A 26676-nucleotide genomic window follows, 5' to 3' on the forward strand; every position below is an offset into this window, starting at 1 on the left:
GCAAAAAAACTAAGTTTTGAAAGCACAAGAGCTGAGGGAGGTTTCCCTTCTCCAGTGTCCCAGGCCCTTTCTTTTCTCAGCCTGCCGAGAAGGCTCCCTTTGCCATCCAGGGAGAGTTTGAGATGGAGGAGTTGTTTTTTGTTTTGTTTTGTTGTGCCTAGACAGTCTTTTCCCATTAACTAGATTGGGGGCGGGGGTTGGGGCTGTGGGAAGGCCACCAAAGGGCTCACTCCACTTTGATCCCAACACACCCGGGTTAATCCAGTTGTCGGTGTTGAGGTGATGAGGGCTAAGGAGTTCCTCTGCAGTCTGCTGAAGATTCTCAGCCTGGAGCCCTCTGGGTGACCTTGGGCCGGTCACTTTCTCGCAGCCCTAGGAAGGAGGCAATGGCCAGCCAGTTTTGGGAACCTTGCCAAGAGAACTGCAGGGACCCGTCCAGGCCACCACCAGGAGCCAACAGAGGCACCAAAGCGGAGCCACCACAACGAAGCCAGCTCCACCAAGCCCAGTTGCAGTGCAGGACAGCAGGCTGCAGCCTCTTCCCCCTTTCCCTCGCCTGCTCCGGCTGGGGGGGACAGGAGAGGTCGGGGACGCCTTGCTCGGGCCTTGGATGCGTTGCCTCCAAACGCTCGCTGGCTGCAATTGGGGGAGCCCTCGGGACTCGCGGCAGCATGAAGGCGGCTTGCAAAGGAGGGCGGAGGGTTTGCTGTTCGCTGCAGTCTCCTGCCTCTCGCAGCGGATAAGGGGGCGGGCGGCGAGGTCTCTTCTGTTTTGCCCTTGGGATCGCGCCCCCGTTCTTCGGGCTGGTGGGCTCCACGGGGCGGGTGCCTTTGCAGAGCTGGGAGGGAGGGCGCCCTGGAGCCGCAGCTGCCCGCCTCCCGTTAAGCATCGCCCCGCGGGGTCTCGCGCGGCACCGCAGGACCTTCCCCAACGACGACCTCCACGCCCATCATCCCCAGCCGGCTCGCCTATCGGGAACCAGAGTAGGGCTGCAATACGGGACCGGGGGCGTCAGGTTGCGGAAGGGACATGCGGCTGAGCGGGTGGGGCGAGTCGCGCATGCGCGCCCTCCGCAGCCGACGTCCCTCCAGAGAAGAGACTCGGATTGGGCGCGCGTCTCCTTCCGCGGTTGCCGGGGAGACGCTCCCGCCCTCCAATTGGCTGAGCCGCCGGGCGGAAGGTCGCTGCGGACTTCCGTCGCGCGACCCGGAAGGAGATGGCGGCGGCGCCTCCGCCGCGCGGCCGGGAGCTGCGGCTTCTCTGTCTCCACGGCTACGGGCAGAACGCCGAGCGGTTCCGCGCCCGGACCGGCGCCCTGCGGAAGGCCCTGCGAGGCCGCGCCCAGCTCCTCTACCTAGACGCGCCGCACCGCCTGCCGCCGGCCGAGGGGGAGCCGGAACGCGAGGGCGGCGCCGGGCCGCGGGGGTGGTGGCCGGAGTCGGAGGCCGGGCCGGAGCCGGGGAGGCGCTGCGGGCGGTGGCGGCGGCGCTGGCGGCGCTGGGCCCCGTGGACGGCCTGCTGGGCTTCAGCCAGGGCGCGGCGCTGGCCGGGCTGCTGTGCGCGCTGCGGGAGCGCGGGGACGGGCGCTTCCCCTTCCGCTTCGCCCTGCTGGTGGCCGGCTTCCCCGTGGCCGAGGCGGCGGCGGCGGCGCTGCGGGTGCCCAGCCTGCATGTCTATGGCGAGGCCGACCGCGTCATCCCGGCGGCGGAGAGCCGGGCGCTGGCCGAGCGCTTCGCACAGCCCGCCCTGCTGGCCCACGCCGGCGGCCATTTCGTCCCCGCCGCCGCCGCGCAGAGGGCCGCCTACCTGGGCTTCCTGCGCCGCTTCGAGGGCTCCGCGGAGGACGAGCTCGGGCCGCCCCGATCGCCGCCGGCTGCCCCCGCGCCTCGGACTCGCGCTCGGCGGCTTCCCTGCGGGGCTGCGGCGAAGGTCCAGCCTCGGGTCAGGCGGCGGCGGCTGCAGGAGGAGGAAAGGCCCGTCCCGGAGACCCGCGAGACACCGACCGGGGCTCTCCCCCAAGCGCTCCATGACGGTCCCTGCCTGGAGGTTGCGGTGCTACGATTAAGGGGCTTTCGGGGGTAGAAGGCCGTCGGAGCCGCTGAAGTTTGGAGGCCCGGAAGCCTCTCCGTGTTTCAGGCTGGTCCTGCCAGGCGTGGCTGGTCACATGGTCGGGACTTGCCAGGCACCCAGGTTGCAGATCCGCTTTCCATCTCGGCTCAGGGAGAGAGTCCAGGCTCGGACTGAAGGGAGGACTTAAAACGGAAGCGGCTGTCCTGGGATGTGGAACCTGCCGCTTGTTGTCTCGGGAGGAAGAGGAGGCAGCCCCACTCTGCCCCACTCCAAAGGCTGCAAGAGGAGAGGATTGCCGGCTCTGCTGCCGTCCGAATCAGGGCCCTGAAGGACCTTCCTCCTTGCTCTGGTCCGATCCTGAGAGAGGAAGGAGGGAGGCAGAGGGGTCTGGAGCCCAGGGGTTTTTTTCCGTCCCCTCAAAGTTTAGATCAAGTCAAAGTGACAGTGAGTGAGGAAAAAGGGCCTTTGATTCCAGGAATTGCTGTTGCAGCTTTTGCGGTCAGACATTGTGGGGGATCCATCACTGGAGGGTTTTAAGAAGAGACTGGACAGCATCTGTCTGGAATGGTATGAGGTCTCCTGCTTGAGCAGAGGGCTGGACTAGAAGACCTCCAAGGTGCCTTCTAGCTGTATTCTAATTGATTGATTAGGATTGTGAGCTTTATTTTAGTAAAGTTGAATAGGGATAATTAAATGAAGATTTTGTACCTGTGATTGTTGACTCATTTCATGTTCCTGGCACTTGATCCATTTGGCGAGGCCTTCTTTTTCTGCCTCTGAATGGAATAGAATAGAATTCTTCATTGGCCAAGTGTGATTGGACACACAAGGAATTTGTCTTGGTGCAAATGCTGTCAGTGTACATAAAAGAAAAGAGACATTTGTCAAGAGTCGAGAACCCCTTCCCTCTTGGTACCTCCAACCAAAACAAGGTGTATCTCTTTGCACAGCCTGCCTCTCAGTCTCATTTTTTTGTAAAATTTAGGGGAGATTCTTTTGAAAGATGCTGCCTGTGATTCTGGGCTGGTCTTTTCCTTAAAGCTTTTAAATAAAGTGTAATTTGTCATTTGTGCCTGCTACATGCCACTCCTGAGGGAAGGAGGCAAATTTTTCCGTCCCACACACTGCAAGCTCACACCAGAAGGCAACACTGGGGAGTGGCTGCATTTTTAGAACTCTTGCTTTTTGGAGGTCTAGCAGGCCAGCTCCTGTCCCCTGGATTTAAGGCGAGGGAGGGGATTAGCAGCAAAAATACTCCAAAACTCTTGTGCGGAGGCAGAAAGGTTGGCCGGCCTGAGGGTGCAAATCCAGAGAATTCCTGGGGTGGGGATGACGGCTCCTGATCAGTCACTCTGCAGGTTCAACCCCTGGCTGGGCTTGTGCAGTTGTGAAAACGAACTGTAGATGTTGAAGCAAAAGGCGATGGAATCCTTCTGGAAGTGAGCGTGTGTAAACTTTCTTTCACCACAAGAGGGCAGTGCTGCTCCCCATTTCTGTATTTTTCCACCTGTAGGACAGGCATCCAGGCTTAGAGAAGCAGTGGTGGATGGGTTTTGGTCCTCCCTGAGGTAGGGGAGCTTCAGGGGAGGAAGGGGGCTGTGCACAGCCGAGACCTCTGGCTTCGGATGTCCCCTGAGGGACAAGGTGGGTAGGCTGGATGGCACCTCCTTCCTGGACCTGCTCAATAATGGCAGCAGCAGCAGTTTGCCTCCCTTAGCAGCATGGCTGCCCGAGGAATGCTGGGAGTTGAAGCCCACATGTCTTAAAGTGCCCGAGGTCTTTGGTTCCCCAACACACACACACACACACCGGCCTGTGGGTTGGTGGTGAGACCTTTGGCCTGCCAGAGCCAGAGGGGCTCCGTTCAAGCACCCCAAAGGGGCCCACCAGTCTGAGCCTTGGGAGCCTGCCAGGCAATGCCGGGGTCGTCCTCAGGCAGGGCTCCAGCCTCTCCTGCAGCCCTTGCCTGACCCTGGGCACCCAATGAACTCCCTGCCCCACAGACGGGTCAGCCCCGGGCCCTGCCGTGTTGGAGGAGCAGCTGCCGTAGATTGGAGGCTCCTTCCCTGGTCAGTTGCCCCCAAGGAGCCCAGGCCCCCTTGTCAGTCCAAGCGGAAGGGGGCCGAGTCCTTGGCGCTTCTGAGCAGAGGAGCAGCGGCGAAGCGGGGCCTCGTTTGGCGCCTATCGCTGGACCTGCGAGTGGAAAGGGGCCTCCTGGGGTTCGGGGGCGGTGAGGAGGAGGAGCAGCAGCTTCCTGGCGGGGCGCTCGGCTCCTCTGAGCGCAGCACTCGCTCTGCCGGAGCTCCATTTCCGGCTAAGGCGGCGGTTGCGGCTGGATCCCGGGATGGGCTGCTCTACTCAAGCGGCCGAAAGGCCGGGGAGACACCGGGGCGGGGGTGGATGCCCGCAGAGCGGCGGGGATGCGACAGCGAACGAACCCGACGTTCGGCTGAGGTACAAGTGGCGGGGCTGCGGCCACACCTGGAGCCTTGGAGCGCGCAGGTAGAGGCGGAGGCGGGGTCAGCTCCGTCCACCTTGGCTGGGTTGTTCACGGCGAGCGGCCAGGACGGGGGGGGCGGATCTCCGAGGCTGCAGGCTCACCTGGGCGGCTTCTGACTGCTGAGGCTCTTCCTGCCCGGGGAACGGGACGTCCTGCTTTCAGGCAGCCCCGCAGAGGGCCACATTGCGGAGCTCAGAGCGCGAAATCCGTCGTGGAGGCTTCTGTGCACAACCATGTTTGTGAGGCGGTGATTGGGGGGTCCCCAAAGCACCCCGCCCTCACCCAGCCTGACCCCTTTTGTGCTTTTTGTGGATTTTAGTTCTGCGTTTAACACAATTTTTCCACATAAGACTAGTGTCTAAACTTCTGGACCTTGGACTTTGTTATTTAATCGGCCTTTGGATTATGGATTTCCTGTCTGGCCACTCACAGAGGGTCCAATTAGGTAATCATACCTCTTCAGCCCTTATTCTTAACACTGGTACACCACAAGGTTGCGTGTTGAGTCCCTTACTCTATACTCTTTTATGTGCATGACTGCTGTGCTGTCCCAGCCAGTCTATGGGAATTGGATAGTTACTTAGGAATTATGAGCTGTCCACTTAAGGGAATGCATCATGGTAAATGTAGTTAAAGGTATCCTGGGAAATGTAGTTCGTGTCTGTAATCCTGATTGGTCACTAAATTGACCCTCGAGGGGTTGGGGGAGGTTTTCCTCATTCTTTGTCTGAACTCTCTTACTCATGGCAGCTTCTTTCTATCGCTACGAGATGGGTTAGGAGATAACCTTCTTTTACTACAAGGCAGATATACAAAGGGATTGGTCATTAAAGAAGAACTTCATCACAAATATGAGGACACCTGATGAACTAATAAATGTTCTTTGTTATGGACAAAGTGTGTAGACAATAACTTGGTCCTCAACACCAACAAGACCAAGGAGCTGATAGTGGACTGTAGAAGGGACAGATCAGACCTCCAGCCCTTGCTTATCCATGGAGACCGAGTGGAGCAAGAGGCCAGTTTTAAGTTTCTGGGTGTTACCCTAAAAGAGGACCTGACCTGGGGTGCCCACATTGCAACCCTGGTCAAAAGGGCCCAGCAGAGATTATACTACCTGAGGCTTCTCAGAAACCAACAACTGAATGAGAAACTGCTGGGGACCTTCTACCGCTGCACCAGAGAGAGTATCTTAACTTCCTGCACACCTGTGTAGGGTTTGCCAGTTGCACAGAGGCAGATAGGATGTCACTCCTGAGGGTTAATGTCATTGCCCCTCAGAGGATCCTGGGTTGCCCTCTCCCCTCTTTGGAAGAGCTTCATAGCTCCCGCTGCCTTGAGAAAGTTCAAAACATCCTCAAAGATCCATCTCATCCTGGGCACCCCCTTTTTTTGAACTATTACCATCTGGCAGACGGTACAGGAGAATAAAAACAAGCACAAATAGGCTGAAAAACAGCTTCTATCGGAGGGTTCTTTTGAATTCTACTGTATTGTGCAGTGTTGGTGCAGTGTTGGGGGTTTTCAGTTCAATGTGTGGAGTGTGAAGAGTGTGTTTGTGTTTATTTTCATGGTCATGATGTGCACTGAAGATGGTGTTTGATTCCGTTGTATGAGGTGCAAGGACAATAAAGTAAGCTAAACTTTTCCCACCGCTGGCATCCCAGCCCTTCCCTGCCCTGAAGGAAGCTCACCTGTGGCATTCCACAGTGCCAGAGTGCCAGTTCCTCTTGCCCCAGGCTTGGTGAGCAAGAAGTGTGGTGCGTGACACTTTCGGAGCCATGGTGGTCTTGGATACCTCACCCCACCTTTACCTTTGTTACCTGTTGCACCTGGAAGGAAGGGAGGCCTTAAAACTGGATGGAGACAGCACTGCTGTTATTTCCTTCCCTTCTCAGTCGGCCCAGTCCTGGTCCCCCTCTACTGCTCTTTGTGTGTGTGTGTGTGTGTGTGTGTGTGAGAAACAGAGAGAGAAGGCCCCCTGAGTGTGTCAGCACAGATGGTTCTTTCCCAAGCAGCGAAAGGCTCCGGGACAAGGCCAGTCTCTTCTGCCTTTGTGTTTTGGGGTTACAAGATCACTTTTGTTGCTTCGCTGAGAGCTTCGCCTCCCCGCTGCCCCGAGGCCTGGCAGACCCAGCTGGAGGGAACAGGCCTAGCGGCTGCCTTCTCAACAGACCCCCCCCCACTTTATTGGGGTCGGGATCCTTCTAGCAACTCCCAGCGTCTGAGTGCCAGTTTTCATCGGGGGCACTTGACCCACCCTGGCTGCCCTTGAAAAGTGGCAGGTTTCGTGGTGCATCGTATCCAACCAACAGAGACGGGGGGGTATTACTCAAAGTCCAAAGGACGGCTTGGGGGTGGGGAGAAGAGCGGGGACCGTGGAGAAGTTAGAAGGCACCGCCAGTGCCGGGCTCAGCCACTTTCTCTCGCGCTCAGTTTCAAGGGCCTTTTTGCTCCGAGGGAGCAGCTGGGATCCCTTCTGACCATCCGCTTGGAAATCGTTCTGGCGGGTTAAGGACGAGAAGTGGGGGCTGCAGGTGGAGCTCCAGCCCAATGCAGGAGATCCGGAGGCCTCAGAGGAAGGGGGGTTGCCCAGAAGGTTTCTTTTCGGAGGAGTTGAAACTGCGCTGAGCCCATCCTGGGGGGAAGCTCCCTCCCCTGCCTTCTTTGTGTCTGCGGGAGGCTGCTGGACGCAGGGATGTTGCACCAGGTGACTGCAGAGCCGTGGGACTTGCTGGCAGGAACGAGAACCTGTGAGAGAGCTCACCATCACTGATGGGGGGCAGCCTCTATTCCAGAAGCGGCGCTGCAGCCCCATTCAGAGGGTCCCTGTGGCTCTGCTGCCCCTCCGGCCCTGTAAGTAGAGGGGAATAGCCGAGAAGGCAGAGCAGTGTGTGTGTGTGAGAGAGAGAGAGGGGGAGGGAGACAGGGGCACACGCACACACACAGATGCGCCCTTTTCTACTCAGCGCGGAGAGGCCTTCCTCCATCTGACCTCTTTAACCAGAGGAGTTGTGGGGCAAACCCGGGTCTTTATTCGTGCACAGGGTTGGCTCGGCATTTGCCTGAATGGTGAGTCACTCCTTGCCCCCCCCACCCCACCCCACGCCAGGGATGGAAGCGCGGTGCCCGTCCTCTTGCTTCCTGGTACCCAGCAATTCACCCGCAGCCCTTTCCCCAGTCCTCGGTGGAGAGTTCAATGGATCCGCAGGCCTGTTTGGCGCCCAATGAGCCAATAAGGTTTTCTGAATGCTGCCCAACCCTAAAGACCACAAAGCATCAAAAGACTTGAGAGCGGAAGGTTGCAGCCCGGCCGGTCTGCCTCTCAAGCTCTTCGGCTGCCTTTTGAGGGAGGCGGTCCTCCCCCTCGGAGGGTGAAGCAACGCGAGCAGAACGGCTCCCCGGCCCCCCTTGGCTCCATCTCCCCCTAGGGAAGCGAGGGGGGACGAGGGCCGCCTCCCTTCTAACAGGCCCAGCACCTGAGGCGCTTCGCAGGCCCAGCACCGGGGAACGCTCCGGGGACTGAGGTGGGAGTCGCCTCGGCCCCTTTCCAGGCAGCCCCACACATTCTCCCGCTCTCCACCTTCGCCGATGCTGTGGCGTCCAGTCCGGGCAACCATGGCTGTAGACTGTTACCAGCCCACATCCACACAGTAACAATCTAAAGCCACGGTTGCCCTGGCGACGCAGGATGAGCTGGCATGGTGGTGAGCGGCATCCTGAAAACTCAGCCCTTGCTTGCTACGAGCGAAGACCAGGGAGACCAGCCCTGCTGGGAATCCAAGGACCCCGGATCTTTTCTCTGGCTCTTCCCAGCCCTCCCCGAAAAGATTGTGTCAGTTCCCCAACGGGAAATGTCCCATCCTTTGGACAGAGCCACCGAATCATTTCATCCAGGCAGATCCAGAAAATGGGGGCAGAGCCCTCTTCTTGTTGAGATGGGTGGCATATACATTTAATAAGGAATGAAGGCCTTCTCCCTCTTTCTCTGGCATCCCATTTAGGACCCTCACTTCTGTGGGTCAGCCGGGGGCCCTCGGCTTGAAGTGGGAACCAGGAAGAGATCACTGGAAGGTGATCTGGTGAACGAGTCCAGTTTCTCCTTCCTGACAGGGATCCTTTCCTCCTGGGCCTTCCCCCCATGCAGCAAATGTCCCCCCCCCCTTTGGCTAATAGTGCTAATAGCCTAGACAGGGACACCTGTCCCGGCTACCTTCTGTCTGCCTTATAACTGGGCTGCTTCTACCAATCCCAACCACATTGTCACCAAGAAAGCAAACTCAGGAACTCCTCTGAGCCGAGAACATCACAACCCACCGCGATTTCTCAACATGGCTCCTGGTGGACTTCTGGGAACAGAAAGCAACCGACTTTTCAGTGTTTCTGTTGCGTCACTAGGAAGCGCCTGGTTCTACAGGGGTGTATTTAGGAAGGGACCTCCAAGGCAGGGGTATCCAACCTTGGTAGCTTCCATTCCTCAGACTGGGGGAGGCTGGGAGTTGAAATCCATAGGTTAGCCAAGGTTGGACACTCCTATTTTAAGGGAAGTCCAGCAATGCAAGAGATCAGATGTTGGGCTTCGTTCAAGGCTGGACTTCAGCACCACGGACAGCGTGCCAGGCCCGCTGTCCTCCCAGCCACCCGGCACCTGGCCAGTGGCAATGCGGATCCTAACAGAATGACAGAGTTGGAAGGGACCTTGGAGGTCTTCTAGTCCAGCCCCCTGCTGAAGCCGGAAACCTTCTACTGTTTCAGACCACGCCTCTCAGTCTCTGAAGGACCCACAGTCCCTTGGAGGAACATCCAGAGGGTCCTTTCGAAAGAGAATTGGATAATAAGAGAAGGGTCTTCCCAAAGAGCCTGGCTTTCTCTCTCTCTCTCTCTTTTTTCTTCTTCTTCTTGTCATTTCCTTTTGGATTCTGGATGACGAGCGCTTTCTTCCCCCTAAGATGCACAACATCCCCTTGTGGAACTATCACAAGGAATTCTCAGAGGCCGAGAGAGAAAAGGGAATATTTAAAAGCTGAGCAAGCCAAAAGCAGGTGGACATTTCAATCTTAGTTTGTGAGCCCTTCAGTTCAGCAAGTGGGGAGCAGGTGCAGAGGGTTTAATGAGGAGCACCTTAAAGGAGTTTCGCTTACAGGCAGAGTTTGGACACCACCACACATTTCTGTGGCTAAGCAAGACATTTGTTAAGTGAGTTTTGCCCCATTGATGACTTTTCTTACCACCGTTGTTAAGTGAATCACTGCAATTGGTAAGTTGTTAAGTTAGTAACATGGCTGTTAAGTGAACCTGCCTTTCCCGCTGAGTTTTCTGATCAGAAGGTTACAAAAGGGGATCACATGACCCTGGGACATTGCGACCGTCATAAGTAGAGGCCGGTTGCCAAGTGCCTGAATTTTGATCAGGTAACCACAGGGAGGCCGCAATGGCCATAAGTGTGAAAAATTACCCTAAGTCATTCTTTTCATTGTGTTGTAAGTTTAAATGGTCACTAAACGAACTGATATAAATCAAGGACTGCCTGTATTTGGTCCCGAGATTCTGCATCTCGTCTCCTGGCTTTAAATCCATTCAACGGCATTCCTGGGAATCCGGCTTCATTGTTTCGCTGTTGGGGGCCTGAGATTAATCTTCCTTCTCCTGGTTTTAGGAGGAAATTCTACTCTGGAATCCTTGAGTTGGGAGGTTCCCTTGAGGTCATCAAGTCGAGCTCTCTTCTCAGTACATGAAAAGCTTCCCAGCAAAGGGGATTCCAACCTCCATGTGAACCCCTCTATCGAAGGAAGCCCTCCTGCCGCTATCGGGGGGCTCAACTCGGTTCTCGGAACTGTTTCCCCTCGACAGATCGGCTGTCCCATAACTCAGAGCCGTGATTCCCTGCGTCTTCCCCTTGCAGGGTGGGGGGCCTCGATCCCCGGCTGACTTGCCTTAAGAGTCTAAACATTCCCAGCTGTCTCAGAGAGTTTCCTTTCTCGTCCTCTAATTATCTCATTCCTCTCCTCTGAAGCGGTTCCAAATTCTCTGGGGCCAACAGGAGATCCAGGGCTTGGTGGGCCCAGCCAAAGCAAAAGAAAGGGGATCACCTCACCTGGGGTTTGGAAATTGTACTTCTGCAGGTGGAGGCTAAGCTTAAATTTAGCCTTTTTTATAGCCATATTGGCCTACTGGCTTACAATCCATTGGTAGTTAGCTAAAGCCCCAATCTATTTTCATTTATAATGGTTTTTACTACTCGCGAATGAAGGTGAACCTACGTCTCCCAAGATAATGTTGCAGGATCCAGTGTGGGTCGGTCCCCTCCCAAGCTTTCTGGCTCAATGCTGGAGCCCACCCCCCATCTTGAGGGAGTCTGTCACAGAAACCCCCTCCGGAGGAGGGGCTCTAGCACCACTCAGAAAGCTCGGGAGGCAAAACTTCCGGTCCAAAGGACCGACCCACACTGGATCTGCCGTTGTTATTACTATTTATTAGCAATCTGGGTATCTTCATTTGATTTATTTTTTCTAAATAGAGAATCATGCATTAAATTTCAGGCTTAATGGATCAAGATGGTTTGTAATCCTAATCCTTCCTTCTAGCATATGATTTATCCCAGACAATGCCACGTTATTTGAAAATCTGAAAAGTATTCCCTCGTCTTTTAATCCAGGTGATGATGTTGAAGCAGGAGAACGCCAGCGTGGCTGAACCTTGAGACAGCTCCCTCTGTTTTGAGCAGGAATCATGGATGAGCAATTCTGAAGGTCTTTGCAAGGCAGACCCAGTGCGAATCTCTTGAATCTCAACCATCCAAACCAACCTCGGAAGGAGATTTGACTAGAAGACCTCCAAGGTCCCTTCCAACTCTGTTATTCTATTATTCTGTGAGATTGCCAATTGTAATTTGAAACTAAGCTTTGCAGAAATGAAGACATATTACATTGGCAGCACCTCCACTGCCTATTGAGGAAACTGGCTGATCAAAAATACTTTGAGAGCTGATTAATAAATTGGTTAGTATTTCCAAATTATCTACAAGTCTAGGCTGGTTCATCTTCCAGAGATCCAGGCATCAAACAGTACAAGAAAAAGAACCAATCTCCAAATGCTTTAATTTCCCCCTCTGTAGAGGTTTGAAAAGAAAAAAAATGTTTCTAAGAACGCCAGCATTGCCACCTTCATATTTTCCTAATAAATCTTTCTAATTAATTAGATTCCTGTATTTCTTGGATTGTAGTCCTGGTTCTTGCCAGAGAATGCAGACAAACAAGAGATGAAGGATAATCTGGCAAACTTCCTTCTTGTCAAATCCACACTAGTAATCCCTGCTTTCCTTCAAAGGGGCTTCTACATTGATTCAGAGGTGGGATTCAGCCGGTTCTGACCACTTCTGGAGAACCGGTAGTGGAAATTTGGAGTAGTTTGGAATCCCACCTGTGACTGGCCCCACCAACCCCGTCTCTTCTCCGCCTCCCATTGAGTCCCAGCTGATCGGCTGGGTCTCCTTTCATTGCCCTGCACAGGAGAACAGAGCTGGAAAGCAGGTCAGTGGGGTGGGGAGGGGGATTTTACAATATCCTTCCCCTGCCACTCCCAAGCCACGCCCACCAAGCCACACCCACAGAACTGGTAGTAAAAAAAATTTTGAATCCCACCACTGCCTTGATTGCTCTTTAATCATTGTTTTCTACTGTTATGGAGTCTTCCTTGACATCCACCAGAATGATGTCTATGGAGACTCAGCCCTCCAATTTATAGTTGTCCCAAAGGTGATTTCCCCTCCCCCCAAAAGGCAACATGGATCCTCTTGGCTTTTTTTCCTTGAAAACATTTTGTTTCTCATCCCAGAAGCTTCTCCAGGTCTTAGAAGTGAAATGTTTTCCTAGAAAGTCCAGTTGTCTTTTGGAAGAAGCACCTCTGGGGCATGAGATTGAGGGCCTCCAGAGACCATCCTTTCCTCCCTCTCGGAAAACCAGGACAACTGTTGCTCCCCTCCAGCCACCCCTCCCTCCCCAGAGAGGGCCCAGGTGGGCTGAGCGGCCTCTTTCCAGTTTCCCTGGGACTCCAAGAGCCTCCAACACTTTGGCCTCAGGGACCTTCTACAGCCGGGGGCCCCAAACTTGGCCACTTTAAGACTTGTGGACTTCAACTCCCAGAATTCCTCAGCCAGCAGAACTGGCAGCATAGAATATCTGGCTGAGGAATTCTGGGAGTTGAAGTCCACAAGTCTTAAAGTGGCCAAGTTTGGGGAACCTCTGTTTTAGATTCTTGCAAACCACTGAAGGCCTCTGGTTGATGCACAGCCCCGTCTGTTGTGTCCATTGTCACTGAGGGGGATGGACAATACAGGTAACCCTGAACTCACAACCGAGCCCAAAACTTCTGTTGCTAAGCAAGATAATTGTTAAGTGGGTTTTGACTGATTTTAGGACCTTTCTTTCCCCAGTTGTTATGTGAATCCCTGCCCTTGTTAAGTCAGTCCCAAAGGTCGTTAAGTGAACCCGGCTTCCACACCAATTCCGCTTATCAAGGGGGCCGCAAAAGGGGATCACGGGACCATCATAAATAGGAGCCGCATTGGGATCATGTGACCACGGGGATGGCACAATGGTCATAAGTGTGAAAACCAGCCGTGTGGCCTTTTTCAGTGCCATTGTAACTTTGAATGGTCACTAAGGTTAAGGACTCCCTGTATTAGAAATGTTTAAAAAAACACTGGACAGTTTAAAAACCTGACCAGTGTTTATTGCTTTACTCCCTCCATAGGAGGCAGACCTCAGCTGATCTTCTCATTCAGGATAACTAGAGGTTCTCCCAGATTCTCCCAGTTTCTTCCAATCTCCGCCTCCCATCTTGCCTTTGAAAGACACACCTTGCTTGTGTCCCCCCCCAAGTAACAAAAGTGGGGGTGCCTCTGCCTTTGATACCTTTAGATTTTGCCTTCTGCAATGAAGAGCTGGCCTCCTGGTTTTCTTTCCTTCCTTTCCTTCCCAAGGGCTATGGGACGTTTGGGGTGCGGGGGGGTCCTCTCCCCCGGATCTCCCTCCTTCCAGGACCCCTCAGCCCCTTTGGGGGTTCTCCTCTTGGCCCCCGTTTCCTTTCTGGGATGACCACAGAGCCTCTGGGGCTGCCCCCTGGGGGCCATCTTGCTCGTGGATTGATAAGGCCCCCTGTGACTGCCCCCCTAAAGAGGAGGCCTCCAACGCTGCAGGGCCCCGTGTCCCCCCACTGCCCCCCTCACCCAGTGCCCTGCCCTCCCCGTCAAAGGCGGCAATTTCCTGCCAGGACTGCAGACAGAGACCTCGATCCTCCTGCCCCTCCCCCTCCCCAGTCTCACTTTAAAATGGACTCCTTTCACTCTTGGCCAAACAGAAGCACCGCGAGGGAGCTGCGAGGCTCTGCTTGGCTTTCTTAACAGAATCAGAGAGCTGGAAAGGACCTTGGAGGTCTTCTAGTCCAACCCCCTGCTCAGGCTTCCTCAGCTCAGCAGCCTTCGCCAGCGGGAGCGTTTGAAGCTGCCAGATACAAACAGCAGAGAAAGCTGCACCAGGCTCAGAGCAAGGAAACGCCGCGGTCCGCTTATCCTCCCATTTTAAAGGCGAGGAACACTGAGGCTGACAGATCAACACCAGCCCTACCAAGGTCGAGGTTAGCTGGGGAGAGAGGTGGGGAGTTTAATGATCCAATGAAGTGCCGGGCTGAAGAACTTGGGAAAGCAACGAAGTTCCATTTCTCAGCCAGGAATACCGAGGCCGAGTCACGTGACTTGACCCCAGCCTCGGCGCTTCCTTGCGGCGGTGGGGAGCGCTGTCCCCCCCCCCCAAACGGCTGCTGGAGAAAGCCCCGTTGCCGCTGCCAGCCGTCAGTGGCCATGACTGTAGACTGTTACTGTGCCTCTCACACCTGTAGCAGTAAGCAGTCTAGAGCCAAGGTCCTGACGAGCTGGCCGGGGGCGCTTCGGGCGTCTTCGGACTGAGCACCCCCGGCCCACTTTCCTTTCCCGCCCAGGTGGAGCCGGGGGCGCCGTATTACTTCCTGGGCAAAGACCCCAACAACCGCCCCGCCCGGTCTCCGCGGCTGTCGCGCCGTTCAACGTAAACACGCTCGTTTCTCCTTCTCAGGGTCGCGGCTAATCCTCGCTTCTGGCTTGTTCCGCGCCTAGACTCGAAGCGGTCCGGACCCCACCGGCCGCTCGCCTGTCCACGGGGCCCTCCACAGCTGGACGCCCAGCCTGGAGGGTCCGGGGGTGCTTGGAGGGGAGGAGCTTGACAAACCCCGATTCACGACCACACTCCGAGTGTCACTTCCGGAGGGGAGGACGGTCTGGGCGCGCTCCTGAAGGCGGCAAGAGAGCGAGCCCCTTCCCTAGACTGAAAGCCCCCTCCCACGCACAGCCCCCGAACGGATGGGGCCTTTTCCTCTCTCCGCCCTGGCAGCCCTGCATTTGAGGGCACTGCCGGCCCACCCTGGGCGGAGACAGAGGCCAAAGCTTGGCCTCGCGGGCCCAGGGAGGGGGCAGGACGGGCGGGCGGCTGGCGCCCCCAGTCCCCGGCTTCCGGCCGCCTCTCGTGCTTCGAGTGTCTCCGTAGCAAACGCTGCTATGCCGCCACCGCCGCCTCTCAGGTAGGTTGAGGGCGGAGAAAGAGGAGTCCCCCCACCCGCGCGGCACTGAAAGAGGCAGGGACGGCCGGTGGACGCCCGGCAACAGGTAGCAGCAGAAGGGCGGATCCGCAGGAGGGAGGAGGGGCGCCAAGAAGGAGGATCTCCCAGTGCCCCCCGTCCTGGGCTCTCTCTGGGTTAGGGAGGCGTGACCATGTCTAAAGGAAGCCCCCGCCTGTTTGTTGCTACCAGACTCCAATAGGCTTTTGACCGCGGGGAAAGCGCCGCCCTCCCCCTCTCCGGCCCCCGTCTGCCCGTTTGAGCTCCCAAAGGGTCTCACCCTGCTCGGAGATCAGCCCCACGCGCGGGACCCTTCAGGGAAAGGGGAGCCGGAGCCGCTGCCCCGCGCCTGGCGGGCTGCTCTCCGGGCCCTCGTGCTCGCCCTGGCAGCCAATGGGGTCCGGGTTGGCTCCCGCTGGGCCGAGAGGGGCGACGGGCCCCACTCCGCCTGGGACGGCGAGCCGGAGGGCTCGGAGGTGGCGCTCCGTCGGAAGGCAGGCGGCGCGGAGCTGGGGGCAAGAGAGCGGGCCCCGCTGCCAAGGGACCGGGAGGCGGGGTCCAGGCGGCCCGGGGGTTGGGGGGCCCCAGCGCAGTTCTTACCTGCCCGGACGGCGGTCGCCCCCCGCCGGTCTTCGGGCTGCGCTCCTCGCCGACGTCTCTCCCTCCCGTCGTCCCGCGGGCAGCGCGCCCTGCCCGGCAGAGGAGCGGCGCCGTCCTTCGGCCGCGGCTGGGCTGCGGAGCTACTTCTGGCGCCGTCGAGGTTTTTATAGAGCCCGGCTCGTAGTAACGGGGATCTCGCGGCTCATTCACAGAAAAGCATCAGCCTACGCAATGACGTGGGCGCGACGTCAGCGGGAAATTTAGGGAACGGGCAGAGGCAGCTATTTATAACCGGCGGGCGGGAGGGGCAGCGAGAGGGAATATTGGGGGTGGCCGGCCAGCCGGTCGGCTAAGGAAGCAACCAGCGGGGGGTGGGGGAGCACTGGAAGGGGCTGCGGGGTGGGGGTCCCGCCTGGGAGAGCTCCGCCATGCCCCCTGGCCACTTTGGAGGACATTCTTGGCTGGGATTCAGCCAAGTCCCGCAAAGGATGGAGAGGAAGTGATGCCCAGTGGCGCCAACATAGTTTCCCTCTACCAGTCCTCCTTTCCTGGCTGCACGTGGGGGGGGAATCAGCCCTGGGGACCCTAAAGAGAAACGGCTCCTGCTAAAGGAGGGGAGGGGCACCTTCAACTTGATTCTCCTTTCCAAAGTCTGGATTCATTTCTCAAATATGCCGTGGGGAGGGGCCGTTTTTAGCAACAGAGGGTGAGACCAGCCTCTCCCCCCCCATCTCTGGGTCTCTCGAGGGAGGCCAGGCAACGTCCACTGCTTAGCTCAACACGGCTTTCCTTGGGACTTTCTCCAGGTGACAACTGTCAGTCAAGCCACCTGCAAACCAGGGAAGGTGAGCAGGGCATTTGGGATGCCTCGGACCCTTCTCGACGCGGGGCTGGGCGGATGGCGGGGCAAAAGCACCTTGCTGCTTCCTGTGCCCAAGTTTAGGCAGTCACGAACACTTCAAATACTTTTTTTCCTATTAGGAAGAGTAAAACAACTTGCGGTGTGTTGCTGCTGTTACTACGGAGCTCCTCCCCGCCCCCAAAGTGAGTCCTTGGAGCTTGGCTGGTTCCCAGAGAGGGTCGCACATCCAGCCGCGAGGGGAGGGAGCAGACGGAGGACCCGGCCTGGCCGGAGGGCATCAGCACTTCCTTGGGTGGACAGCTCCCCACCCCCCATGTGTCCTGATTCCCTCTTCTTTACCTGCTGGCCTCTTGCCACCTGTGCAGGTGCCTCCCTCTTGCTGACAGCAACAGCCCCCTCCCCCTCCCCTGGGTCCTCAGCTGACTCCACCTTCAGGCCCACCCTTGGGAGGGCATCAGTCACACGTGCACAGGTGGAGGGTCTGCATTAAGCAACCGAGTGGGGAAGGAGGAGGAGGGAAGGAGGGAAGGGAAGAAGAAAGAAGGAGGCAGCAGGGGGAGGGGGAGGGGGGGAAGGGAGAAGAGAGAGGCCCAGCCACTCGCCCCCACTCACCCTCTTCTCCCTTCCACCTTCCAAGGAGGCAGCGGGCAGGTGGAGACCCTCCCAGGCTCCCCTCCTCCTCGGCCCTTCGGTCCCCGCCTCCCCCTGCTGAGTTTCCTGCTGGATGCAGGTCTGAGGGGCATGAAAGAGGCGACCCTGCCCCACGACAGACAGACCCCCATCAGCTCCTTCCGGCTCCCCCTTCACAACCTCACCTCCGCCCTCTCAGCCCCAGCTCTGCAGGGCACCCTCCGCCAGGACGCCCCCCCCCTTCCTCTCCCTCCAGGCGGGGTGCATCTCCCAGGGCAGCTCCAGTTCTGGCTCCACCTTGGCTGCCTCCACCCCTCGTGGCTCCCCCAGAGCTGCCCAGCGACTCTTTCAGTCATTCAGATGGGGGGCGGGATGGGGGTGTTGTTTATTGTCCGGTGTGTCTGGTTTGGCACTTGCTTGCAAAAATCGGGTGTCACCAGCCTGCTGGTGGCTCCTTCAGGACTAAGCTTGTCATTGATTTACCAATTGCAGTAAATGTGCCTCTCCAGCGCAGAGGCTCCGGGGAGCACATTTCGGGGCGCAGGCCTCTCTTGTGAAGAAGGGGCTTTGCTCCAGCCCTCTCGTGGCTGAGAAGTTTGCCCAGGAACTGATATCCCAAAGAAGTGAAAATCAAGGAAGGGCAAACACCCCCCAAAAAAAAATATGTTGACCCTGCTAAGAATTCTAATAGTTCCCAGATTTTAGTAAGTTTCCCCCTGCTGGAAACCGGCAACTAGAATTTAAATTAATGAAGAGGAGAGAAGGAGAGGGAGAGAGTGCAGGGAGCATCCTCTATTTGGGAAACCAGCTGCCGATCCCTCTTCTGAGGCACTGTGGAAAATTCCATCTGAATCAACTCCCTCCTTCCAGCGAGGGGACGGTAACCTGGGATGCTCCTGTCTGGGCCGAACTAAGGACCTTCGGGTACCCGATGAACCACCTGGAAGCCAGCTGAGGGAGGCAGTCGGGCAGGGTCGTGGGTGAGCAATTCACTAGAAAAAAGGCCATTCCCTGCTCTGTGGAATTAAAGCTCCTTCGTCCCAATCCCTTGTGACATATTTCTCTCTCTCTCTCTCTCTCTCTCTCTCTCTCTCCCTCTCCTCTCCCCCCTCTCTCCCCTCTCTCTCTCTCTCTCTCTCTCTCTCTCTCCTCTCCCCCGCATGAGCAATCTCTTGGGGCGGCAGCCTGAGGGGGCTTCACCTCTTTGGGCCTCAGCTAAAGCCTCCCAGGGGCTGAACGTTGCTAAGGCCAACAACCAGGCTGTGTGGCCCAGAGAGGCCACTGCTGTATCGCAGGACCCCAAGTCCTGCCGCTCATCCCAGATCTTGTGCCCAAGAGGCCCTGGGCAGCGGGCACAGTGGTATCTTGCCTCTCTGCTGGGTAGTTGTTGCCCACCGCCCTCCAGCCCTGCAACCCAGAGCCCTGCCCGACGCAGTTCTGCCCCCCATCCCATGTCAGCCTCCCTCGGTGGGCAGCGTCGGCCCCTCCTCGCTCTCCCGGCCCTCTCGTCCCCCATTTAAGCAGGTGTTGCGGTGTGACATTTACCGGACTGGGTTTATTTACCTGTGTTTATGTTAACCGACAGACTTATATTCCACCTTAGCTAAAACGTGGCGTTTTATAACAGACCAAATCCAGCCCAACAAATGTGTTACGTGCATTTATTTATCAATGATGTGATGTTTTATTGCCACTTGGCCTGAAAGCAGGCAAACGTGCAAGTGAAATCAAGCGGGGTCGAAGCCCACCCGACAGGCCTCGTTGCAGGAAACCACCCCAGGTTAGAGTGTACAATCACGTGACCCGGGGTTATCCATCGGCCGAGTCTCGGTTTCTTAAGTCGGTTCGGAATTGGCCGGTTTACACAGCAACGTTAAGCCGAAACGGAACCGACCGTTTTGCGCTCCTGCTGTTGGCCGATGCGGCGATCCCGCCCTTTGCTTCTTGGGGCTGCCAACCAGCTACTTTCGACAACCGCTGTACAGCCCACTCTCTTCCGAAACTTCCCGAAGACCGAGCACCGGCGGCATGGGATTGCCTCCCCCCCCCCCAGACCCTACTGCAGCCTCCAGGGACGCCCCTAGCCTTCCAACTTCGGCCGAGCGCTTTCTCGGCCAAGCGCCTGGGGGCCTGGGGGCCGCCTCCCGTCCGGACAAGAGTTGAGCGTCCCCCTCCCATGCCTGCGAGCGAGCGAGCTCTGGGGCAGGGCGCCCGAGCTCCTGCACTGCAGTGCGGTGGGGTGTCTTTTCCTGCGGGGACGTGAAGTGCTTCGACAGGCGCGCAGTGTGGGCGGCTGGAGGGTCCATTATTCCGCAGAGAAAAGCAAGCAAGCGAGGGGAGCGCTCCGAGCAACTCGCGGAGGGAAAGGGCAGCCCGAGCGCCTTTGTTCAGATGGGGGGAGAGGGGGAGGCGATCAAGTGCAGAGCTTGCTTCAACGGCTGGACAGTCTTGTCCGGGAGGCAGGAGGGGAGCGATCTTCTGCGCGCCTGAAGCCACGCGAGCCCCCACCCCCGAGCCGCGGGTCGGACTAGATGGCCCCGGGAGTCCCAGCGGCTGCGGTCCCGTGCTTCAGGCCATCGCTAATTATATTCAGTAGGAGGAAGCCTGAACCGCGTTCAGCAGTTACGCAAATGCACCGGAACCGACAGCCGAGCCCTCCCTTCTCCGCCCCGCCTCCCCGAGTTTCTGCCTCCGGCGGGGTCAAAGCAATCCTCCATCCAGCACAAGCAGAAACAGGGTGGGGGGCGGAGGGTGTCCGGGCTTCCTGCAGGACTTCTAGGGTTTAGGGACTTCGGCGGGTCGGACTAGATGGCCTCGGAGGCACCTTCCGCCCCGAGTGGCCTTTGGCGAGCCAGTCCTACCTGTCGCACTTCTGCAGGCGTCCAGGGCAGAGGGGACTCTCCTCCTAAGCCCCGGGAGCCCAGCCTGCCCCCCCGCGAGAGGAGGGGGAGAAGGAGGGGAAGGGGACGAGGGGGATATCCGCCGGCGGCCCAGAGACCGGCCTTTTCTTCCGGCTGCCCGCGCTCCTGCGCCTCCCCCGCTTCTGCCGCAATGAATGGCGAGCCGGCGCTGCGGTGGCCAAAGGGCGCTGGACTCGCCAGCCCGGAGAAGCGCCCCCCGGGACCTGGGCCGGATTCTGCTCAGGAGAGGCGGCCGGGGGATCCGAGCGATCCGAGCCCGTCCCAGGGAGAGGCCCGCCTCCTCTTCTTGGAGGGCTTTGCAGGCCGAATTCCGCGCCCCCTAACGGGGAGGTTCTGGAATGGCCTTTGGGCTTCCGGGCTGCGCTGGTCCTGCCTGGGACGGAGCCTCCGGCGGGGCAGGAGACCGCAGGGCCCGGGGCCCCCGCTCGGCTGCTCCACTCGGGGGCGGCGGCGCCCTTGAGAAGCGCCGAAGAGACCCGCTTTCCTCTCTCGGGGGCAGGCGGGGAAATGACCTCCCACCAAACTCCTGGAGCCGCGGCCTGAGGCTGGGAGGACAGGAGCGCGTCCCGTCTGCGCCCGCTTCGAGAGGGGCCTGGAAGGCGCGCTGGGCCTCGCCCCCCCCCCCCCCAGCTTGTTTGCGTTGGAGGCTGCCTCCCCTCCCCCTGACCTCACTCGCTGTCCTGGAAAAGCATCCGCACTGTCGCCATGGCGACCGCGGATGGAGGCGGCTGCGCCAGGAGTCTGCGGAGTGTCGCTGCCGGCCCCTCCCGGGTGATGCCAGCCCCCCGCGCTCTGAGCCCCCGGAATCCGCCTTTCCCTGCGGCGGAACTGCCGGGAGGGGGCAGGGGAAGGAGGGCCTGCGAGAAAAAGGCGGTGGGGGGGAATCGGCTTTGCTGGCCCCCTCCGTCCTGCCCACGCGCGGCCCCGATGCTCCCTTCGCCCCGCATTATTGAAAGCGGCTTCGATTTTAAGAGCGCGCAGGGCGGGGGGGACAGGGTTTCCGGAGCATGGGCAGAATGCCTTTCTTGCAAAGAGTCAGAGCCCCCCCGCCGCGGACCTCCCTCCCTACTCACGGGGTTGTTGCCAACCTCTGCCATCTGGGGGCTTTCCTGGCCTCCCCTCCCCCAACCACTAAGGACCCCAGTTTAGGCGATCCGCCCGCCTCCCCAGTGCGTCCCTTCCCGCGGTTTTGCAGCTGCAACTGGAGGAAGGAGGGGGCGCATTCCCAAGTCAGAGGGGCTTCTCTTCGGGTTGCTGAGCGGCGTTTTATTCCTGCCCCCCCCAAGAGGAAGGCTGGCGGGGCTTCGAGCAAGATGGGCCGTTTCCTTTGGCTTCCGCTGGTGCAGCGGGGGAGACCTCCGAGGCACGAGGGACCCTGGTCTTGGGCTGGGGAGAGAACACAGGCCCACACCGGCCCCCAGGCAGCTAAAGCGGGGTGGGTCTTCGTTAGGGCCCTCCCCTTCCTTGGCCCAAGGAGAAAGGTGGATCTGCCCTGGTGATTTAAAGCAGGGGGCTCCAACTTTAAGACTTGTGGACTTCAACTCCCAGAATGCCTCAGTCAACGTGGCTTCTCGGCTGAAGCACGGCTGGCTTAAAGGCCCCACCGGCCCATACAGAAGGGCTGGGGGCTGCTGCTCTCCCCACAGCCCTCTTCCTGCAGCGCCTGGCGACAGAATAAAAGTCCCCCTCTTAGACCACAAGGAGACAGAATAATCTGCCACCCCCCTCCCCCCCAAAAAGTGCAGTGTAGCCACCCCACAAAACGGAATCTTGGGGTTTAATCTTGGACAATGGACCGTAGCCCCGTCTTCCTCTGCCAGATCTCCCCTGCAAATTGCCTTCAGGCTCAGCTCTTCTCTTTCTTTCTCACTGCTGGATTTCAGAGGTCCCCAAACTGGGCCTTTCCAAGACTGGTGGACTTCGGCTCCCAGAATTCTCCAGCCAGCTCTGCTGTTGAAGTCCACCAGCCTTACAGTGGCCAAGTTTGGGGAGCCCTGCTGCATTTGGATTGGGGCCCAAGTCCCTTAAAACCGATGCCCTCCTCCTGGTGTTCAGTGTCATGGAATCAGAGGCAAGTGCGAAAGTCTCTCTGCTAGGAGCCAAAGGCCCAGAGCCCCCCAGGAAATGGTTGACATGGGCCTCACCTGTTTCAGTGGAGGAATTGGGCATGTCTGTAACGAAAAGAAGGACTGAGGGACACGATAGGAGCAGTCTAGTATCTGAGGGGCTGCCCCAAAGAAGAGGAGGGGCTCCACCTATTCTCCAAAGCCCCTGAGGGCAGGACAAGAAGCAACGGATGGAAACTGACCAAGGAGAGAAGCAACCTGGAATTGAGGAGAAACGTTCTAACAGGGAGGACAATTAACCAGTGGAACTGCTGGCCACCAGACGTGGATGCTTCAACACTGGAGGTTTTCGAGAAGAGACTGGACAGCCATTGACTGAAATGGTAGAGGGGTCTCCTGCTTGAACAAGGAGATGGACTAGAAGACCTCCAAGCTCCCTTACAGCTTTATACTGTGTCAGGATTCCAGCAGTTACCCCAAATAAATCATGAGTCTCAAGCCACACTCCCAAAATTTCCATTTATTGGAAGTCAACATGTTGGCATGATCTGGGCGTAGCCAACTCTGAGACATGTAATTCACTATCACCCTTGACCCTGCTTCCCCCACCACCCCTCTGGGAGTATCATAATTCATATTCTCCAACGAAACATGTCCGTAGCCAAGAGTCAATCATGCTCTCCAATTAGATTTTTGTGCGGTAGAAGCTTCAGTCCTCATCCAATCCCAACCTTTCCGGGCCAAGCTGGCCGCGCGTCTGGCCCCCTTAAGCCCCCCCCCCCGCTACACAAAACAGCTTTTGGGAATCTTTCCACCCAACACCCTGAGCCACCACTGCTCTAATCGGTCTCTGAAGAAAATATGAATGGGATGTACTTTCGATTCCACACTGCTGCCTGCTCTTTGAAACTCCCCCCCTTCTTTCTGTTGCCAACTATAAAATGTGTATAGAAAATGTTTTATGAGTTGACATTCGGCTCCCCTCACTTCTTGATTGATTGATTGATTGGCCGATTAAATAATGTCATTTTCTTACAGAAAGTAAGGGGGAAAATGTTAAACTGTTATGCTGCCCGTTCTACTGTTGAGGCAAATGCAGGCGATCCATAGGTTTTATGGCAAAAACAAGTCAAGATAAATAGCAGGCAGTGTTGTTATCACACCATGGCAGCCACAACCACCTCTGGGCACACGGTCTCCATTCTTTTGTTAATTTTATTATTATTTATTTAGCATACACAATAAACAAGGATATTAGACATTTTAATATTTTTATTGTTGTAATGGTTTTTACTGGTTTATTTATAAGAGCCATATTGATGCAGTGGTCAGAATGCAGGATTGCAGGCTGACTCTGCCCACTGCCAACAGTTCCACCAGGCTCCAGGTTGACTCAGCCTTCCCTTCTTCCGAGGTGGGTAAAAGGAGGACCCAGATGGTTGGGAGCAAGAGGCTGACTCTGTCAACTGCTTAGAGAGGGCTGTGAAGAGGTATATAAGTCTAAGTGCTATTGCTTGGGAAGGAAGGAAGGAAGGAAGGAAGGAGGGAGGGAGGGAAGGAAGGAGGGAGGGAGGGAGGGAAGGAAGGAGGGAGGGGGGGAGGGAGGGAGGAAAGAAGCTGTGGTGGTGCAGTTGTTCCAATACAGTGTCACAGGCTGACTCTGCCCACTGCCAGCAGTTCCATCCCGACCAGCTCCAGGTTGACTCAGCCTTCCCTCCTTCTGTTGGGGGTGGGGGGGCAAGAGGCTGAATCTGTAAACCGCTTAGAGGGGGCTGTGAAGTTCTGTGCTATTGAATTAAAATGTTCTTAAGGTTTTAATTATAATATTGTGAGCTGCCCAGAGCTGTTTGCTGAGATGGGTGGCTATAGAAATCAAATAAATAAATGATTTTAAAAACCAACCTGGTTGAATTCATGCCAGCCTTGAGGAGACTCTGGGCAGGAACATTTCAACATTAAAAGAGAGTTAATATAAATATCAACTGCCTTGAAAAGATCGAGTGGCAGGATCCCTCCCTTCCAGGCAATATAGCAACACCCCCCCCCCATTTGTCTGGCTACTGTTCTGCATTGAATGAGGATGGGGGGGTGTCATTCACGGCTCTGGGGATGTTTTGGGGTACGTTTTCTCTACCTGGTAGGGGGACCAGGGTGGGTGGGAGAGGGAAAGCTGCTCCCCCTTCCTCCCCCCCCCCAGCCACCGGCAGGGCAAGGGGGAACAGGGGCTCCGTGGAGGCGGCAGTTGGGCCATCAACGGCTGGAGAAACCGAGTGCAAAGTCTCCCTGGGGGAACCCAGAAGAAACAGCTCCTGCTTGGGACTCCAGCTCTTGCCCCAGGAGGAGGATCTGGTGCAGGGGTCTCCCACCTGGGCCACTTTGAGACTGGTGGACTTCAACTCCCAGAATTCCTGGGGGCAAAGCTTCTGGATGTTGAGCCTATCTTCCAAAATGTTAGCAATCCCCCCACCAGCTTATCTGCACATTTGATGGGTTCTTCTTCTATCCTCTCATCCAAATTGTTTCAACTAGTGTTGGGTCCAAGGCAGAACCTTGGGACACCCCGCTGTGGGCTTCTCTCCATATGGATGCACCTCCATTGAAGACGACGTGATCCGTGTGGTTGGCCAGCCAATTGCGGACCCTACAGTTTTCTACCTTAGCAATAAGTAGGTTGTGGTCTACTTTGTCGAAGGCCTTACGGAAAATCTTGTCCACAGCATTTCACCGGTCCTCTAATTTAGTCACTTTATCAATGAATGAAATAACGTTTGTCTGACGTGATCTGTTTTTAACAACCTATGCTGGCTTCTAGTAACCACCTTGTTTATTTCGAAGTGCTCACAAATCCTCCATTTGATCATCTTTTCCAGGATTTTCCCAGGTATTGATGTCAACCTGATTGTCCTATAATTTCTCGGATCCATTCCCACCCCCACCCCACCCCCGCTTCTAGATTGTTACCACATCAGCTCTTTTCCAGTCGTCTGGTCATTTCCCCGTGTTACAGCAGCTCTGAAGATTAATTCAGTGGCTCTGAGATTACGTCTGCCGGCTCCTTCACAACCTTGAGATGCAAACCATCTGGAGTAGGTGAATCGTCCTCCTCCAAAGGGGATAGATATTTTCCTACTCATTCCTCCATATTTTGACTCTTAGACCTGTTCTATCCCCCTCAATGCTGCTTTTCATAGGTTGGGCTGTTTCTTCCTTTTGCGTAAAAGCAGAAGGAGTTATAAAAAATAAAGAAAAAAAACAGAACATCCAGTTGCCTCTTGAAAAAAGCACCTTTGGGGCAAGGAATTAAGCAGTTCTGCTTTCTCCTTGCTGCAAGTCTGCTTTTTGCCATCTGCTGCCATTAGTAAAAGGAGGAAGGCAAAGACCGAAAATGAATCAGGGCTAGAATAATAAGAGGGAAAATTTGGCAAGGAAAGCTTCTTCACATATGAAAACAGCCAAAAAGGAGACAGAAACGGTGGGTTCACTCTTGAGGCGAAAAAAATGGCCGAGCAAAAGGCAAAGAGGCAGCAGGTATTATCGCTCTCTCTGCGTCCTAGAAGGCACCAAGACGTGGAGGGGGCTCCTTCCCTGGGGCGCCTTAAGAAGAGATCGGACAGCCCTTCGACTGGAAGGAGAGGAGGTTAAGGGGTCCAACCGTGGGAACTTTTTGTGGACTTCCACTCCCAGAATCCCCCCAGTCCGCAGAGCATAGCTGGCTGGAGAACTCTGCAAGTTGAAGTCCACAAGTCTTAAAGTTCCAAGGTTGGGATCTCCTGCTGGAGCAGAGGGTTGGACTAGAAGACCTCCAAGGTCCCTTCCAATTCTGTTATGCTGAGAGGTGAAGAAACACACCCCGAGGGACTTGGGTAGTAAATGAGGACGCAGGCCACCCTTCTGGCCAGCCTGGGCGTGGGGGCTGGGCAGCCCAAGCTGTGCTGTTCTTCTCCTTCCCCTGGGGCTCTTTCCGGGGGAGGTTCAGAGGAGGGGAGGGGCCCAGTCCAGACCCCTCCTTGGGGCTCTCTTCCCCTGCGTAGCCTCTCCATGAGGACACTGGGGAGGGGGAGGGGTCCCCAGGAGGCAGGTGAGGCCCATCTTTTCATCTCCAGCCCAGGCAGAGCTGGGAGGGACCTGGGAGGTCTTCTAGTCCAGCCCCCTGCTCAATCAGGAGCCCCTAGAGAGCATTCCAGACAAATACTTGTCCTGGCTCTTCTGGAAAACCTCCAGGGATGAAGCCCCCACAGCTTCTGGAGGCGAGTTGTTCCACTGGCTCATTGTTGTCTCGGTTGGAAAATTTCTCCTCCGTTCTACGTTGTTTCTTTCCTTGACCAGTTTCCATCCTTGGCTTCTTGTCCTGCCTTCAGGGGCTTGACCCCCCCCTCTTCTTCT

The 26676-nt window shown here is 56.8% G+C and overlaps 1 protein-coding gene across 1 annotated transcript; it reads left to right on the plus strand.

Moving 5' to 3' along the window:
- Positions 1-1200: 1200 nt before the first annotated feature.
- Positions 1201-2784, plus strand: OVCA2 (OVCA2 serine hydrolase domain containing). Its single transcript, XM_026690288.2, is given in 3 exon segments — positions 1201-1459; positions 1462-1873; positions 1876-2784. Coding segments are annotated over 3 exon segments (810 nt in total). The 5' UTR covers positions 1201-1216; the 3' UTR covers positions 2031-2784.
- Positions 2785-26676: the final 23892 nt, after the last annotated feature.

The sequence above is a fragment of the Notechis scutatus genome, chromosome 1 (genome assembly GCF_049901735.1).
Source record: "Notechis scutatus isolate UNSWTSFEM ecotype Mainland chromosome 1, rNotScu1.2, whole genome shotgun sequence".
NCBI classification, from domain to species: domain Eukaryota; kingdom Metazoa; phylum Chordata; class Lepidosauria; order Squamata; family Elapidae; genus Notechis; species Notechis scutatus.